General features: G+C 41.4%; 1 protein-coding gene across 2 annotated transcripts in view; it reads right to left on the bottom strand.

The window, feature by feature from the left end:
* Positions 1–17245, bottom strand: part of znf407 (zinc finger protein 407) — a 464904-nt gene that overhangs the window by 412983 nt on the left and 34676 nt on the right. Inside the window, exons 1-2 of one of the 2 annotated variants that reach the window (XM_073050495.1) lie at positions 10908–10986; positions 2000–7392 (exon numbers count right to left, since the gene is read on the bottom strand). In XM_073050495.1, the coding sequence (XP_072906596.1) occupies positions 2000–7328 (5329 nt within the window). In that variant the 5' untranslated portion in view covers positions 7329–7392; positions 10908–10986. Of the gene's footprint in view, positions 1–1999; positions 7393–10907; positions 10987–17245 lie in introns of those variants that run through there. The other variant, XM_073050486.1, reaches the window with a different exon arrangement.

The following is a 17245-nucleotide window of genomic DNA, read 5'->3' as shown; positions in this document are numbered from 1 at the left end:
TATCTCTACACAACAGAAAGAATGAGACGCCCCTTAAAAAGTACTGCGTTCCTTGCCAAATACTGACAACAAATCTTGGAAAATGAAGTTGGAGATGTCACCATCTCGCAACTTCTTCTGGAGGACTGAAACAAAACTTCTGATGCAAAACTTCTATGTGTAATTCCAGGTACTCCAAAAACCTGTTCAGTACTCTGTGACTGTTCAAATTTTGTGTGCTCATTTATTTTCCCCCTACCCACAGGATCACTGTCTCTCACAATCTGTCCTTTCGAGGATATCAGTGCTAATAGTAAGAGTAGCATCATATCACTTCCCTGCACAGATAGATCCACCCCAGAAGCTTCAGGAAATTGTAAGGAAAAGACTAGCAGATCCACTAAGCTTGCATCCATGAATGATGGACTTGCAGCCTTTGGGCTGCTTAGAGCCTATTGATTGCCACTATGGATACCTTAAGGAAGAAACTGAAACCCACCACCTTTCTAACACCAAGATAGCTAATTTTCCTAATGCTACTCCAGTCCCTTATATGTGAGAACTTGGGCAAGAGAATCCTATAAAGTATCATGGACCCATTGCTACTTCTGGGTCTATGTCTTCTCATGATTCGTTCAGCAAAGTAAAAAATAATTAAAAATTAACCACCACCGTGAGATAGCCTCCCAAAAACCACAATGAATAAATTACAAATAGAATTTTCTTAATGCTTTCTTTGTGGTTCTGTTCGTGTAGATGATCAGTATAAAGCAAAGTGGGTTCATACAACTTAAGAATGCTGGAAGAATTCGCACTTATAGTTATGGAACTAATACACAATAATTAACATTATCAAATATAGTTTATTCTGTAAACTGCACCATAATTGAACAGAGAAATATCCAAGTTAAAAAAAAAGCATTCCTTGCAAAGTACATACCTCAAGTGAATACTGAAGCGTAAATGGCATTTAACAAGGCTCACTAATTCTGACTGATAATCTGATGATTTGCATTAGCACAAGTTAATATTATTTACATCTATTAAAGTGGAAACCATATTATTCATCAGCCTCCTTTAGCTCTGTTCTTTCCCCATCTTAGCAAAGCTCTAAACAACAGCAAAATCCAATATTGTTCTGATTGGTGCAGGGCACTGTTACCAATGCTGCAATTTTGCGGCATAAAGGTCACAGTGTCATTTGTGGTAGTCACATTACTTTAGCTATCACATTAACTGGATCGTGAATAGAATTAGCATACATCATCAAACAGAACTGTATCCAGCAATACTTAACCTGGTGAACATACCCTGATCTTAAGTGTAGTCACTGAAAACATATTTTACATTTTAAATTATAGAACAAATCTTAATGGATAAAGAATGATTAGCTATCAAAACACAAGGGAAATTAAGTGCTCAGAAGCATGCATCGATTATTTTAAATTATTGGCTTGGAACACAATGCATCTTTGACTCTCTTTCAGATTTGGTATGCTTTTAGTGAGCTTTAGCACATTTACAAGACTTATGGACTATAATTACAACGGAATTCAGGTAATAGACACATCAGTTATAGGTAACGTGCCTTAACTGGACAATTGCATAAAGACTTGCAACATGCTCACCACTTGAGTGGACTTATCAATAAGCATCAAATAATATGAACACTTAATCCCAGGCCTCTAAGACTGCTAAAGTAATGATCAATTTATGAAATGAGTGTTGTGAGGGAGACGGTTATATCGTGATCTTATATTTCAAGGTTAAGTAGTTTCTTAAAGTCATGTCACACAATACATCTCGCGTCACACAATACATCTTATATCACAGTTGGAAAGCTGCCCGTGAACCAGAATTTATTTTCCCTTGTCTACAATTGTCCAACTTTTTGCATACATCATCTTTCCCAAAAGATTCATATTGTTACAATTGATTTTCAGGAATCAGCAAGAACTATACTTGTAGGACAAGAGGGGCTGTGAGACAAAGTAACTTATGCTTGTATAGACATACATACCAGTATGCGTACGGATGTGAGCAAGAAATGCCAAGGAATTGCTGCTCTTGCACACCTTCCCACAATACTTGCAGACATTCCCTCGGTTTTCCTGCCGCTCATAATTTATCTGCTCAGTGTCTTCCACGATGTACTTATTTACTTCCCTCAGCATTTCCTCGTGTTTCTGCTTAATGTGAACAAAAAGATCCTGCTCCGATTCGAAAGGGGTGCTGCACTTGACACATTTGAAGGTAGCACCACCCTCTGGCAACTCTTCTATGCTCTCCTGTTCCATCCTCTGGTGACCCACACTGGCCAAGTGCTGGTGCAGGTTGCTCACAGTATAGAATGACTTCCCACACAGCAAGCAGTGGAAGTGCTTTTCAGCAGAAGGATGCTTCATAGCAATGTGGACATTCAACCCATTGACACCATCAGCCAGGAACCCACAGTCTTCACAGCGAATGCGTTTCGGGTCCTGCAGCAAGGCCCCTTTTGCCTTCCTCTTCCTTGCAGCCTGTGAAGGGTCTGTCTTATAAACTGCTACAGCCCACTCGCTGGGTGAGATCCCATCTGCTCCCTGGCTATCTTCACTATTTTCAGCACACTCAGGTTTTTCAGTGCCAGACTTGCTCTTCAATCTCACAATGGAGGAATCAAACTCAAAATATTTTTGCAGTCCCTTACCCTGGAACTCCAACTTTCTGAGGTCCTCACTAGAACTCTCAGCTGCTTCTACTGTATTACCTTCTGGATCTTGCCTCACGTCATTTGCATTTTTCACATCTTTGGCCTTCTCCTTCAAGGGTGCATCACCTTTATCTTGAGCCTCCTCACACTCAATAACCTGCTCACGTTCACCCTCGCTTTGCCCAGGTACCTCTGAACTAGAATTTGTTGCAATATCTTCACAGCTGCTCTCAACTTGCTGCACACGATTAGGTTGAAGGTGATCTGAATTCCTCGCGGGCTGCTCCATTGTGTTACCTTCACTGCCTCCTGGAAGGGCTAAAGGTCGCATTTGCACGTTTGCATATTCTGCCAAACCACTGCCATTCAAAATGTTTCTATCTGAATTAATCAACTCATTAGGTCTTCTATCCAAATTCATGGTCTCTTTCGTTGGTTTATTATCTTTCGGCCTCTCGGCTCCAAGGACACCTCCTTGAAGATCATCCGCCTGTCTTACCTGAGGAGCCTCAGCATCATTGCTTGCCACACTGGTGTTCTGCATCGTGACAATGTCCATACACTGATTTGAATCACCTTCTGTAGGTACATCACCAACCTGATCTTTGGTGCCCTCCAGTTCCCCTGACTTCCCTGATACAGAATTCAAATCTACAGAGGAACTCTCGGCACCTGGGCAGGCATTTTTTTCATTTACTACTCTGGGTTCAACTTCAGAAAAATTCTCCGAATTATGCACTGCAGGTACTGTCTCAATTAGCTCTCCTTGATTCACTACTTCATTTTGGAAGGATTTTTCTTGTGGTCCTGTTGACTCAAGCACAGCTGTTGTCTCTTTGCAATCATTAGTTATCTCATTGCTTTCTGGCACTCTCTTAGGTTCAGTATGTAAAGCAGACTCCTGTGTAGCCTCTTGAGGAAGTTCTGAAGCTTTTTCCCCTTCATTGCTTATCTCTTGAAGTGGGCAATCCGTCTCTTCCTTCTGATTCCCACCCTTTGGTGCGCTGGTTACTGTTATCGATGCACGCACCGCAGACTGCCCTTTACCCTGATTTAATTTCAGGTAGGATTGACTTTTAAGTTTATGCTTTTCCGTAAAAGCATGTCTCATCATTTCACGTCTAGTGACAGCATAGTAATCACATGCCATGCAATAGTAGTCAAAATCTTTTGTGTGTTTACGCTTGATGTGCAACTCCAGGGTAGCCTGGGAATAAGCAACAAAGCCACAATATATACAAGTAGTGGTGGGGGTCCCTTTGAGTCGTTTTGTGCTGGATGAACTGTCATCCTGCCCCATATGATTTGGCTCTACCTCAAGGCTTGCCTCCGTTCCTTTTTGTTCATCTACTTGCTCTTTATTTTGTACTGGAAGATCACTCTCGAGATTTACCTGAGTGCAGTCCTCAGTGACTCCAGACTGCCCCTTTACTTCATGTATCGCCAGATCTGGAGCACTGCTACTCTGCTCAACACAGTCAGCTGGAGGAAATGCAGGGGGATCAGTCCCAACAATTTGAGGATTGTCTTTATTGTTCGACATAGTGGCTTTCCTACAGATCTCTACAGGTTTGGAGACATCAGCACGACTCTTGTGTTTCTTTGTGTTGCAGTGACGGTCCATGTCTCCCTTGGTGACAGTGTAGTAGTTACATGCCTTGCAAAAGTAGCTGTACTGATGACTGTGTTTCCGCCTTATGTGAATATTCAGGTTTGTCACACTGGAAGCCAATAAACCGCAATGGGGACATGTTCGAGAAATGTTCCCTTTAGGCCGTCCTTTTTTGATGCCTTCTGCTGATGCATGGTCATTACCTTTTTCAACATTTTCCACGCTGGTTGCATCACCTTCTGATATTTCCCAGGTTACAACAAATACCTGTTTGGATTTTGATGGTTCAAGGACCTGAACAAAGCCTTTGTCTATTTCACTATTAACATTCCCCAAAGCCCCAGTGGTCTTTATAGTATTTTGTACATCCTGAACCCCAATGGACACCTCCTCCACACATTCCTCCAGTGATGGCCCTAGGTTTCTTTTCTTAGCATTCTCAATGTGTCTACTCCGTTTAACGTGCTTTTCCATAGCTTCCCTGCTAATTGTGTGCAGGCTACATACTTTACAAAGAAATCGATACTCCTGTGCATGCCTGAGTCTTATGTGTTTCAAAAGTACCGTTGCTGATCGAGCTTTGTAAAAGCAGCTCTTGCATTGTAATTGAAGCTTGCTGTGTGTTGAACGTCTCAAAATGTTCCCTGCAACCACTCTTGCTATGGAAGGCTTCTGAGGATCTTTAAACGAAAGGCCACATTTTGGGATGGTGGGATCTCCATTACCATCTGAAGTGGTCTTACTTGGATTCACTTTCCTTGGCTGCTGGTTTTCAATTTGCTCCAACATCTTATCTTTTTGCTGGGCAAGCACAAGACTTTTGTGCTGCTCTGAGCCCTCATGGTCCACTAGATCCTCTTCTGATGAAAAGTGTACTCTGCACGCAGAGCAGTAAAAGGCTATTTTGTGCTCTTGGCTCATGTGCTCTTTCAGAGCCCCTTCATTTAAGGTTACAAATGCACAGAGTCGACAGTCAATTTGGGAGAAGTTCAACTGATGCCTGTTGCTTTGACAATGTTTTTCAAAATCACCCTTAGTGACACAAGCGTAGCCACATGGCTGACAGTGGAAGTCCATTTCTTTTGTGTGGCGTCTCTTTATGTGAACCTCCAACCCCTTCCTGTTCTGAAACACATGGTCACAGTAAGAGCAAGTGCGGAGGGCTTTGCGATCGGCTGGGCTTAGCTTCGATTCAGGATTCTCAGGGTTGGGAGTTTTGTTATCTGCTTGGATGGTAGATGGGGTCACAAGGTTTTGAACCTGAGACATGTTCCCATTACTGTTCTTAACTAGTGTTGGCTCCTGAAGAGCTACCGGTGTGGCTGCTTCAGCTTTTTCACTTCGACTTGAGCAACTTTTTTTGGAAGACTTCTTATTTTCTAAGCTTGCCTCAGTCCCAGTTGATGAGTCTGCATCACCAACTCCACCTTGATTCTCAGGATTGCTGTCAAGTTGAACTGTTGCTCTGGCAATTTTATGTTTTGATTTTACACGTTGATTCTTCTTTCCAGCAAGTTTCGCTTGACCACGCTGGATGTCAGGAATAACATTCCTCCTGCCAGGAGGACGCCCTCTACCTCGTCTATTATCCATCTTCAAAAGGCTTTCTCTTCGGTTTCGAGAAGCCCTCTGTTTCCCCACCTCTTCTTGAGAAAACTGGCCCTTATTTTTCATCTGCTGACTGCGTTCAACCTTGTCTATGCAACGCGTGCTCTGTGGTCTCAAGCCGCTGATATGACCTTCATCAGAGCACTTTAATCTTTGTTTGCCAACCGATTCTTGGAGCAAATCAGATGGCTCTTTTACTCTTCTTGAAGTTTTTTGGGGAGATGTTTTTCTGGCATGACTATCAGCAAGCTGTACTTCGTCGTCTGCCTTACTCGATGGAGCTTCTTCACAGTGATCACTATCTAGACTCTCTACACACTTTGCACTTCTATTATTCTTTTGGGCAGTACTCTTATTCTTTGCTCTCCCCAAATTTTTATTTTTTTTGCGCAAACTTGGGCCATCATTGCTGATACATTTTGCTCTCTCTGCTTTGCCTTTGGCACTAGATTCAACAGGAAGCCTCTTTTTGGAGAGCAAATGTATGTATCCACCTCGTGCAGCGAGATTCTTACGGCGGAGGTGAGTCTTCCCACGGCAGTGGGCTTTCAGCAGGTTTTCATCATAACACCGGAAGCCACAGAGATCACAACCTAAACTTTCTTTTTGCACATGTTTGCGTTTGAGATGCACCTGCAAAGATGCTCCACTTGCTGCTTTGAATTTGCAATGAGGGCAAACATGGGTTTTTGACCTTTTGGAATGATTCTCTTTAATGTGCTTGTCTAAGTCATAACGTGAAGGCATTAACTGGCCACAAAGCCGACAGTTAAATCCCTCCTTTGTGCCTGTACTTTCCCTTGTGCTTTTTGTTCGCTTTTTATGGAGAACAGAAGAAAGGTGCTTTCTGTGACTCTCCTCTGATGGGCTTTTAACATTACAGATATCACAGACGAGATTGTTGTCATTGAAGTGACATTGCTTGGTGTGAATTTTTAGTGCAATTTTATTTTTCGCCAGAAAGTTGCAAGAAGGGCATGTTAGAGCTACTCCAGCTATGATCTTTCTGGCTTGATTTTGGCAGCCTTCAGCAGTTCCCTTTGCTTCATTTTGCTCCTCTCCTGTATGCGTCAGAGGTGGCTGTAAGTCAGATGGCAGAGGTACGGCCTCTGAAACCATAGTGTTTCTGCTACCCTGAGATTCTTCAACAGTGACAGTTTTCAATCTTTTGGCTGGAGGGTGATCAGTATACGTCCGCTCGCCATCCTCTAACCTGATTTTCCTTTTACGAGCATCAGAGTCTGCCTTTATCAGCAAATCGCCACTACCACCCGAGTCCTTGGTATCTTGTGGTTCAGTGGTTACTCCTTGCTCGTAGTTTCCATTTGCCTCAGTTTGTGGATCTTCAACATCCATTCGCTCCCTTTGTTCTTTGCTCTTGGCTAGCAGCTGATGAAAGGATGCTCCAGAATCTTTGGATCCTTCATTTAAATCCATCAGGTCAGATCATGGTGTTGGGAAGGAACACCAGTAGAATAGAACTCGCTCCATTCCTTTCAACCTTAAATAAAACAGAAAGAAAACAAAATGTGATGTAATTATAAAAGTATGCATAGCAAAAGAATTATACAACATGCGAACTACGTTAACCAACAAAGAAAATAGAAATTAAGATGAAATGATTGTTTTATAAATGGGGTAAACTCATTTCTGAGGCACAAAAATAACAGTTGGCATTATGTTGTTGTTCCTCTCACAGAAAACTAGCTTTAAATCACTGCACCATATTTTTAATAGTGGATGTGTGATCAAAAGAAAAATACTAATGCACCATAGTAGAAAATGACAATAAATGGGCTCCACTGTGTATCTTTTTGCTCATGAGTGTCTTCATTTATAGTGCAATAGTGTGTAATTATTGCAAAGTATATAATTGTTAAATTCTGAAGTAAAAAATTATGGGTTGTCAAAAGATTCAAAAAAGGAATCCAACTGAAGAGAGCAGGATACTCCATGGCTACCTATATAATACAATATTTATACAAGTTATCCCAAGTGCATTGCTGTGAAGATGCCCTGTATAAAGCACCTATGCAATTAATAGACAGTGTGGCATCAGCCTCTCCTTTAGCAAGAGATGATAAATATTCTACAATGGTTTGTGCAAAAACACCTGACGGAATATGTGAGTTGAGTAAATTAGGTCATTCAAGGCAACATTAAACATTTTAGATAGTCATGGTTTGTATTCAAGAAGCTTCTCATTGGCAAGAGTTAACAGAGCTGTGAAAAGTTAAGTGTGGAAAGTTAGCAGAGGAATTTCACACATTCACACAAGCAGAGACTGGAAATTTCTGGTCACACTTAAAACCAGGGTAGTTTGTGAGGAATGATGCAGGAACCATTTTGTTTCCAAAATGGACAGAGCTATACTATTTTCTTAGAAAAGCAGCCCAATATGATAAATGTAGTGATAGTGAGCCCAGTGGTTAAAACTGCTGGCATTTAGGACTATGTCTTCAAACACTGCAGGTAAGAACATTGTATGTGGTCCTATAGCTGAATCAAAGGGTCTGTCAGTAATTAATTTCAAATACAACCAGTGCAGCAGGTGTAGCATTTGTCCCACTTACAGGGATAAATGTCAGGAGGGAAATCAGTGGGGAGGAACGAGTGCCCCTACACCTCCTCCCTCACCACCATTTAAGGCCCCAAACAGCCCTTTCAGGTGAGGCAGCACTTCACCTGAGTGTCTGTCAGGGTTATCTATTGTATCTGGTATTCCTGGTGCAGCCTCCTCTACATCAATGAGGCCATTGATCAGGGGACCATTTCATCCAGCACCTTTGCTCCGTTGCCACAAAAGGCATGATTTTCCGGTGGCCACCCATTTCAATTTGACTTCCCTTTCACATTCTAACATGCCAAGTTCAAGATCATTTTATTGTCAATAGACTGTACATATATACAACCAAACAACATTCCTTCAGACCACAATGCACCCACAAAACATACGTCACACAGCACATAAAACATTACCAATGATAAGTTAATAAAATATATTTCAAAGTGCATGTTGTGCACAGTGCATGTAAACAGCAAACAGGTTAGTCCATGGCCTCCACTAATACCTCAATGAGGTCACCCTCAGGTTAGAGGAGCAACATCTCATATTTTGTTTGGGTAGCCTCTGCCTGATGGTATGCACGTTGATCTCTCTGACTTACAATAATTTCTCCACTATTCTCCTTCCTCTTTTCCATTCCCAATTCTGGCTCCCCTCTTACCCCTTCGCTTCTCCTCACCTGCCCATCACCTCCCTCGGAGTCTCCCCCTCCTTCCCATTCTTCCATAGTCCATTTTCCTCTCCTATCAGATCCCTGCTTCTTCAGCTTTTAAGTCTTCTACCTATCACTTCCATGATTCCTATTTCATCCCCCCTCCTCTACACACCCACCTGATTTTCCACCTATCACATGCCAGCTTGTACCCCTTCCCCTCCCCCCACATTCTTATTCTGGCTTCTGGCCTGTCCAGTCCTTTCCAGTCCTGATGATGGGTCTTACCCTGAAACATTGACTGTCTATTCCTCTCCATAGATGCTGCTTGGTTCAGCATTTAGTATGTGTTGCCTTGGAAGTCCAGCATCTGCAGAATCTCTTCAGTTTATGATCCAATTCCAGAGGATTGTGCAGTTACTTGGAACACTCAACATGTTTTAGATAAATTGGACTAAAGTTTGAAACTACACTTAATTACTTTTCTGATAAACATAACTAATAGACAAAACTGAAAGCCTTGTTCTTGGTAAAATTGCCATCAGTTACTTCTGCTTACTGGTTACGTAGGACCTTAGGAAAAACAGGCAGCCAATTATCAAGAAGGCTATCAGGATGTTCACCTTACAAGAGGGACTGAACTTAAGAGCAGGGAAGCTATGCTGCAATTGTACAAGGTATTGGTGCGGCTGTACCTGGAGTACTGCATGCAGTTCTGATCTCTTTATCTGAGGAAAGATATACTGGCTTTGGAGTCAGTGCAGAGGAGGTTCACCAGATTGATTCCAGATATGAGGTTGTTAACCCATGAGGAGGGACTGAGTCGCCTGGGACTACACTTGTTGGAATTCAAAAGAATGAAAGAGGATCTTATAGAAACATAAATTAATGAAAGTAATAGATAATAGAGTCAGGATTGTTATTTCCATTGGTAATTGACACTAGAACTAAGGGACATACATTTAAGATTCAAGAAAATAGATTTAGGACAGATGAGGAGAAACTGCTTTTACCAGAGAGTAGTGAATCTGTGCAATTCTCGTGCCAAAGCAGCATAGGCTACCTCACTAAATACATTTAAGATATAGTTAGATATATTTTTACATAAGGGTAATGGGGAAAGACAGGCAGGTGGAGCCGAGTCCACAGATCAACCATGATCTTATTGAATGTCAGAGTAAGGTCAGCAGGCCCAATGGCCAACTCCTACCTCTATTTCTTCTGTTCAATTCAAATACTTAAATCTGCTTTTACAAAAAGAAATTCCGCCACCCCATCCTTACATCTTTACTGCCATTTCAAAGTCAATTCTGAATGCTTGGAAGATAAAAGGGCCCCACACCAAAATCTGCATGCCAAGTTAAATGGGAAATGGGTTCTTATGTGACATTCTCATTGTATATGTTCACAATGCTCAAAGTCCTGTCACTAATAAAGAGTCTCCTAGAACATTGCTTTTTACATTTCAAAAACAAAATATGTTTATTCTTTTATAATATGTATAATTTTTGTTACGTGGTCAGTACATTCAGTACTTTTTTTTTTAAAGCCAGAGATCTGCTGCCACTCATGTAACCCCTGGGGTCTCCATCAGCTATAGTGGAAGGTTCTGTGGACAGTGTTGTGGTCCTTTTCACAGAGCCTTTGCACTGGCTGCACAAAGCTTCATTGCATCTCTCAGCATGTACTCCTGCAACCTACAATGTGCCAGATGGCAGCATTTCCTTATGGACCTCCTAGAACATCAAAACAGGGAATCTTTCCAGAACACATAAAGCAGTAATGATCTCTCTAGTACCTCTTAAAAGAACAGAGGTTCTCATGACTGTCACGGTGAACTGAGCATGGCATTTGCGTACACATGTGTGGTCGGGAAAGAAGGTGGGGAAATATTATCATAACATTGCTCTGATTAAATCACATCATATCCACATCAAGCTTCACACAACAGAAGTCTTCTTCCTACAGATAAAGGTTAAAAATTAATGGATGCTATGATTGGTATTCATCTTTCAATTTGACAAGGTTTTAACAATTTGGAAATATCAGAAGCAGCTTACATTATATTATTTAATGAATGCCTTATTTAATGAATGGATTCATCAAACAAAGCAAGTTGGATGGACGGAGAAAGCAGGCATCAAACATATGTAAAAGTTACATCTATGTAAATAAAAAAGCATAATTACATGAATAGTTTGTGATGTTGTCTGAACAATACATAATAGAGGAAACCCACAAAGGTACACTAACCTTAATTCAGTATTTTTTTTAAAAATGCCACCCCCACAATCACCAGGTCCCAATATCAAATCCATTGACCATTGCAATGCTTGTTTCATTAGCACCTATATTGAAAAGCACAAAAATTCAGTATTAAAACAACACACACAAAATGCTGGTGGAACACAGCAGGCCAGGCAGCACCTATAGGGAGAAGTGCTGTCGACGTTTCAGGCCGAGACCCTTCGTCAGGACTAACTGAAAGGGAAGTGGAAGTCCCATTCCCATTCTGATATGTTTATCCATGGCCTCCTCTACTGTCAAGATGAAGCCACACTCAAGTTGGAGGAACAACACCTTATGTACCGGCTGGGTAGCCTCCAACCTGATGGCATGAACGTTGACTTCTCTAACTTCCATTAATGCCCCTCCTCCCCTTCTTACCCCATCCCTGACATATCTAGTTGTTTGTTTTTTTTCCTCTCTCTCTCTGCCCATCACTCTGCCTGTTCTCCATCTCCCTCTGGTGCTCCCCTTCCCCTTTCTTTCTCCCTAGACCTCCCGTCCCATGATCCTTTCCCTTCTCCAGGACTGTATCACTTTTGCCAATCACCTTTCCAGCTCTTAGCTTTATCCCACCCCCTCCAGTCTTCTCCTATCATTTCGCATTTCCCCCTCCCCCTCCTACTTTCAAATCTCTTAGTATCTTTCCTTTCAGTTAGTCCTGACGAAGGGTCTCAGCCCGAAACTTCGACAGCACTTCTCCCTATAGATGCTACCTGGCCTGCTGTGTTCCACCAGCATTTTGTGCATGTTGTTTGAATTTCCAACATCTGCAGATTTCCTCGTGTCTGCTCTTAAAATTAACACATTTCTGACCAGCAAGTGACTTAAGTCTCAAGAGGTACTTGCATCGATTGTGGAATGACTCAAGAGAGGAGGATATTTAGTCCGTCTCATCTGCACCAACAACAAGATGAGCAAAGATAGTTTTTGATGTCTGGTGAAAAGCCTATTTTTCCACACTGTATATGTAATAATTCTGTGATTTAACAAAAGAGTCAATCAATGCCTTCAAACAGGGAACTAGAGAGGCATGAGATTAAATAATTCAGAGTACTGCGGGGGAAAAGCCAGGAAAACAGCATTACTGGGTTTGCCCTACGTCAACTCGAGCTCAGCAGTCCAAATGTTATTTATTCACCCAAATGATAAAAGTTTGCCCAAGCCCAATAGTCCTCAATTGATAAGTGTCAACCACATCAGTTGACTGGGAATCACAAATTGGCCAGAGTAAAGAAGGACTTAACTAACCTCAATTTAAATACATCTACACTATTCCTTTCAATCATTCTCTGATTGAGCACAATCTCACCATGGTTTAGCTACAAGTACAAGGTTCAAGACACAAGAAATGCTAATTAACTGAAAGTGGTCAGCAGAACGGAGGTTATGAGGACACTTACAGTGTAGTCATGATCTCCATTCTGCTACTGGAAATAACTGCAGTGCAACTTGGCAAAGAGGAAAAGTACCAAGGTCTTCACTCCACTTACTCCACCTCACAGTCAGACACTGATGGAAGGAATGAACCCAGACAGACAAAGTTACAACAAAACAGCTCAAAAAGAATGGAAGATAATTGACACACTGGTCTGCTCTGCCCACCATACAGACCATTGTCCATACAGTCTATTTTACCACACAGAAAGAAGCCATTCTGCTCCTTACAATGGCAAAATAGAGAGAAACATTTCCATTTTGAATGTACCTTTCTCAACCACAGGATATCCTGAAGGTTTTTTTTGAACAAAATAGTACTTTTAAAACTACGTTAATTACTGTACTAATGCAGAAAGTGTGACAGCCAATTTATGCATAGTAAGTTCCTGCAGTGATAATGATCAGATAACTTTATTCTTTAAAATAATGGGATTAAAGGACAGATTTTGGAGACAGAGCTCCCCTGCTCTTTTTTCAAAATAAGACTTTACATTTATCATTCATTCACATTTACATTCTTTCACATTTATCCAAGGAGTGCAGTCTGGATCTCATTCCATCGTTCAGTCTGAAAACTGACATTTCTACCTCACTCAGTATTGCACCAACACACTAGCCAAAACGTACATGCTCAAACCTCTGGATTGGGACTTGATTCCCACCCTTCAGCCCTGGGCCAGCTTCAAGCAGTCCTTTTACTACTGTCTCTTTCATGATGTCCTTCAAATACATTTCCTTCAAGAGCTTATCCAACTTAACATTCCTAATAAATCTGCTCCCACTATCTTTTGAAAGTAGAGGGTTCCAGGTCTGTAATACAACATCTCCACGTATCACAAGACCTGATAGAAATTCATAAAATTATGAAAGGCATAGATTGATTAAATAGAATAGTTTTCCAAGGGTAGAAATATCAAATACGTTTAAGGTTAGAGGGGAAAGTTTAAAGAACTGAAGGCAAGGATTTATTTGACTGGGTGCCTGTTACAGCCTTCCAGGGAGAATGGTAGTAGAAGATATGGTAGTAGCAGTCAAGAGGTTTTCGGAATGAGCAGGCAATAGAGTGATATAGATCATGTGCAAACAGAAGGGGTTAGTTAAATTTGGCATCGAGTTCAGCACAGATATCACAGAGCAAGTGCAGGTCCCTGTGCTGTATTGTTTTATGTTCCATAAGTTCTACCTTCCCTCAGGTTCTTTTGCCAGTCATCTTGAACCTGTCACTTTCAGCCCTACACTGAAATCTCAGACGATTTTCTGGTGCTCGCTTCTCTAGACTGCCTTAACCCACAACCTGCTGAATCAGTGGTGAGAATGTAACCAAACAAACTACAGCTAACACCATAACCAAAAGAATCAGGTTTAATATCACAGGTATATGCTGTGAAATCTGTTGTTTTTCAGCATTGCAGTACATTGCAATACATAATAATAAAAACTAATAATTACAATAAGTGTGTATGTATATATATGTATGTATAAGCATGTCCTTAATGATGGATGCTGCCTTTCTGAGGCATTGCCTTTTGAAGGTGTCCTGGATACTGGACAGGCTGAAGCCTATGATAGAGGTGGCAGAGTTTACAAACTTCCGCAGCTTTTCCCATTTATACCAGACGGTAATGCAACCAGTTATAATGCTCTGCATGGTGCATCTGTAGAAATTTACGAGTGTCTTCGGTCACATACCAATTCTTCTCAAATTCCTAATGAACTATAGCCACTGTTGTGCCTTCTTTGTACCTGCATCCATGCATCGCATCAATACATGTTCAGTCCAGGATAAATTGTCAGTGACGTTACCACCCGAGAACTTGAAACTGCTCACCCTTTCCACTCCTGATCCACTGGTGTATATTCCCCTGCATTTCTCTTCCTGAAGTCCATAATCAATTCCTTCGTCTTACTGACATTGAGCACAAGGTGTCTGTTGTGATACCACTCAACCAGCTAATCTATTTCACAACTGTATGCCTCTTCATCACCATTTGAAATTCTGCCAACAATAGTTCTGTCATGGGCAAATGTGTAAATGGTGTTAGATCTGTGCCTAGCCACACAATCGTGGATGTAAAGAAAGTAGAGCAGTGGGCTAAACACACATCCCTGAGGTGCGCCAGTGTTGACTGTCAGCAAAAAGACAAACGTGGATTATCCTGGTGAACATGGTTTCAGCTAACACTGTAAAACAGAAGGTTTTCCTGAAGAGACTCGATGCTATTAGTTTATTTTATAACCAAGAACTCAACAGATGTTCCTTACTGAACCCAACAAAGTTTCAGGGAATTGCTCCAACTGATCTGCCAAGCAATGCCATCAGTCAAAATTATACACGACTGCTCAGTCCTTCCTTGGAAATGAACTAAATATTACTTATAAAATACATAATACATTGATCTAATATGCAGCAAATACGCAGTAATGAATTAACTAAGTGTTTTAACTCATAGGAGAGATGTGTGCTCTGAACCACAGTTGGTGAGACAGAGATTGAGTTATGTGTCCTTTGGCATATTAGTATTTATATTGCAAATTGCCGAGTCAGTGGAAAATATAATTGATGATTCCTTAAAACTGAATGTCTTAGAGTAAAACGCGCTGAGTACAGAATAATGAAGAGGAAGGGAAGCAACAGAAAGCTATAAATTTGTTGTTAGGCAAGGCTATTACAGATAAAAGGCAAGGCAGATGGGATAAAGACTGACCATTAGATCAAGTGGCAGTACAAGATCAGAGAGCTGAATGGCCCTCTCCTATCCTATCTTCCTAATGTAACCCTTCATTTAATGTTACTTTGTTGATTTAATTAGCCCTGAAGGAAGCCACGAAGTGTGCAAACTGCAGATGGAGATTTGTTATGGAATCTAAGAGCACCTCTGGGGAATTAATACGCATAATGGCTGCCTGCCAGGCTGGTGTACTGAGGTACAGGCATTCATAGATTACTTCGTACATTGAAAGATGGGGTACTGGACCAAAATCCTGCAGGGGCTTTGTATTCAGATCCTCTGCAAATGAGCTCCTGCAAAGATGTTCTCTTAGGCTTCTTGAAGGCATCCAATAGCAGCTGGGTGCTCCATATCCTGATAGTGGCTTTTTACTCCACAGAACATAGAACAGCACTAAACCATTACAGACCCTTCAGCCCACATTTGTGACAAATGCAATGTAGAATTAAGCTAATCCGCCCACCTGCACATGATCTATATCCTTCCATTCCCTGCATATTCATGTACTTTTCTAAAAACCTTCAAGATATGCCTTCTTGTATCCACCATTGAACAGAGGAAAACGATTGTGGCTATCTGCCCTATTTATGCCTCTCAATTCTATAATATTCCATCAGATCTCTGTTCAGCCTCTGACACTCCAGAGAAAACAATCTAAACTTTCCCAACCTCTCCTTAAAACTCATACCATCTAATCCAGGTGGCATCCTGGGTAACTTCCTCTGCACCCTTTCCAAAGCTTCCACATCCATCCTGTAATGGGGAAACCAGAACTTCATGCAAGTCCCCAGTTGCAATCCAACCAGAGGTTTAAGTAGCTACGATATGACTTCCTAACTCTAATACTCTATGCCCTTTGCAATGAAGGCAAGCAAGCCATATGCTTTCTTTGCCAGTACATAGCAGTGCTAGCAATTATCCTGAACCACTGGCACCAAATCTAAGGATAATCTTCTGCATAACATGTACAGAATCATCAGTGCCCAACACCAAATAATGCACAAAATTTTAGCCTCCATCTTATGAAAATAGTAAACTATTCTTTTACTATTTTACTAAATAGTAAAATAGTAAAAGATTCCCAGGAACAATCCAATCACCAAACTGCAGAGAATAGAGGACACAGCTCATCACATCTCAGAAACCAGCCTCCCTTCCCCGGGACTCCACCTGCACTTCTCACCGTCCCAGTAAAGCAGCCAGCATAATCAAAGACCCCATACACACCAGACCTTTGCTCTTCTCCCCCGCCCCCGATGGGCAACAGTTATAAGACTGAAAGCATATACTACCATGTTCAAGGACAACTTGTTGTTCTTTTCCACACCTTGTGGTGCATTGGGCAGCAACTTTGCCATTTCTGTAGCATTCTTGTTTGTTTTAAGAGGCTGAGGAGCTAGCTGACACTCAGCCCAGCGCAGGTGGAAAGCATGCAAGGAGCCAACCAGATTTGAACCTGGAACCACTCGCCTCCAAAGTCCACTGCAGATGCCACTACACCACCGGCCAGCTTATCCTGTTGTTATTATACTACTTACTGAATGGTAACCTTGTACAATAAAATCAGAATCTGGTTTAAAATCACCAGCATATGTTGTGAAATTTGTTAACTTTTACAGCAGCAGTACAATGTCTAGAGAATCAAAAAACCTGAGTTAAGTTTATGCATGTCTATTAAATT

This window comes from Hemitrygon akajei, chromosome 1, assembly GCF_048418815.1.
Source record: "Hemitrygon akajei chromosome 1, sHemAka1.3, whole genome shotgun sequence".
NCBI classification, from domain to species: domain Eukaryota; kingdom Metazoa; phylum Chordata; class Chondrichthyes; order Myliobatiformes; family Dasyatidae; genus Hemitrygon; species Hemitrygon akajei.
The sequence above is the reverse complement of the archived record's forward strand: the minus strand, read 5'-3'. Positions and strand labels throughout refer to the sequence as shown.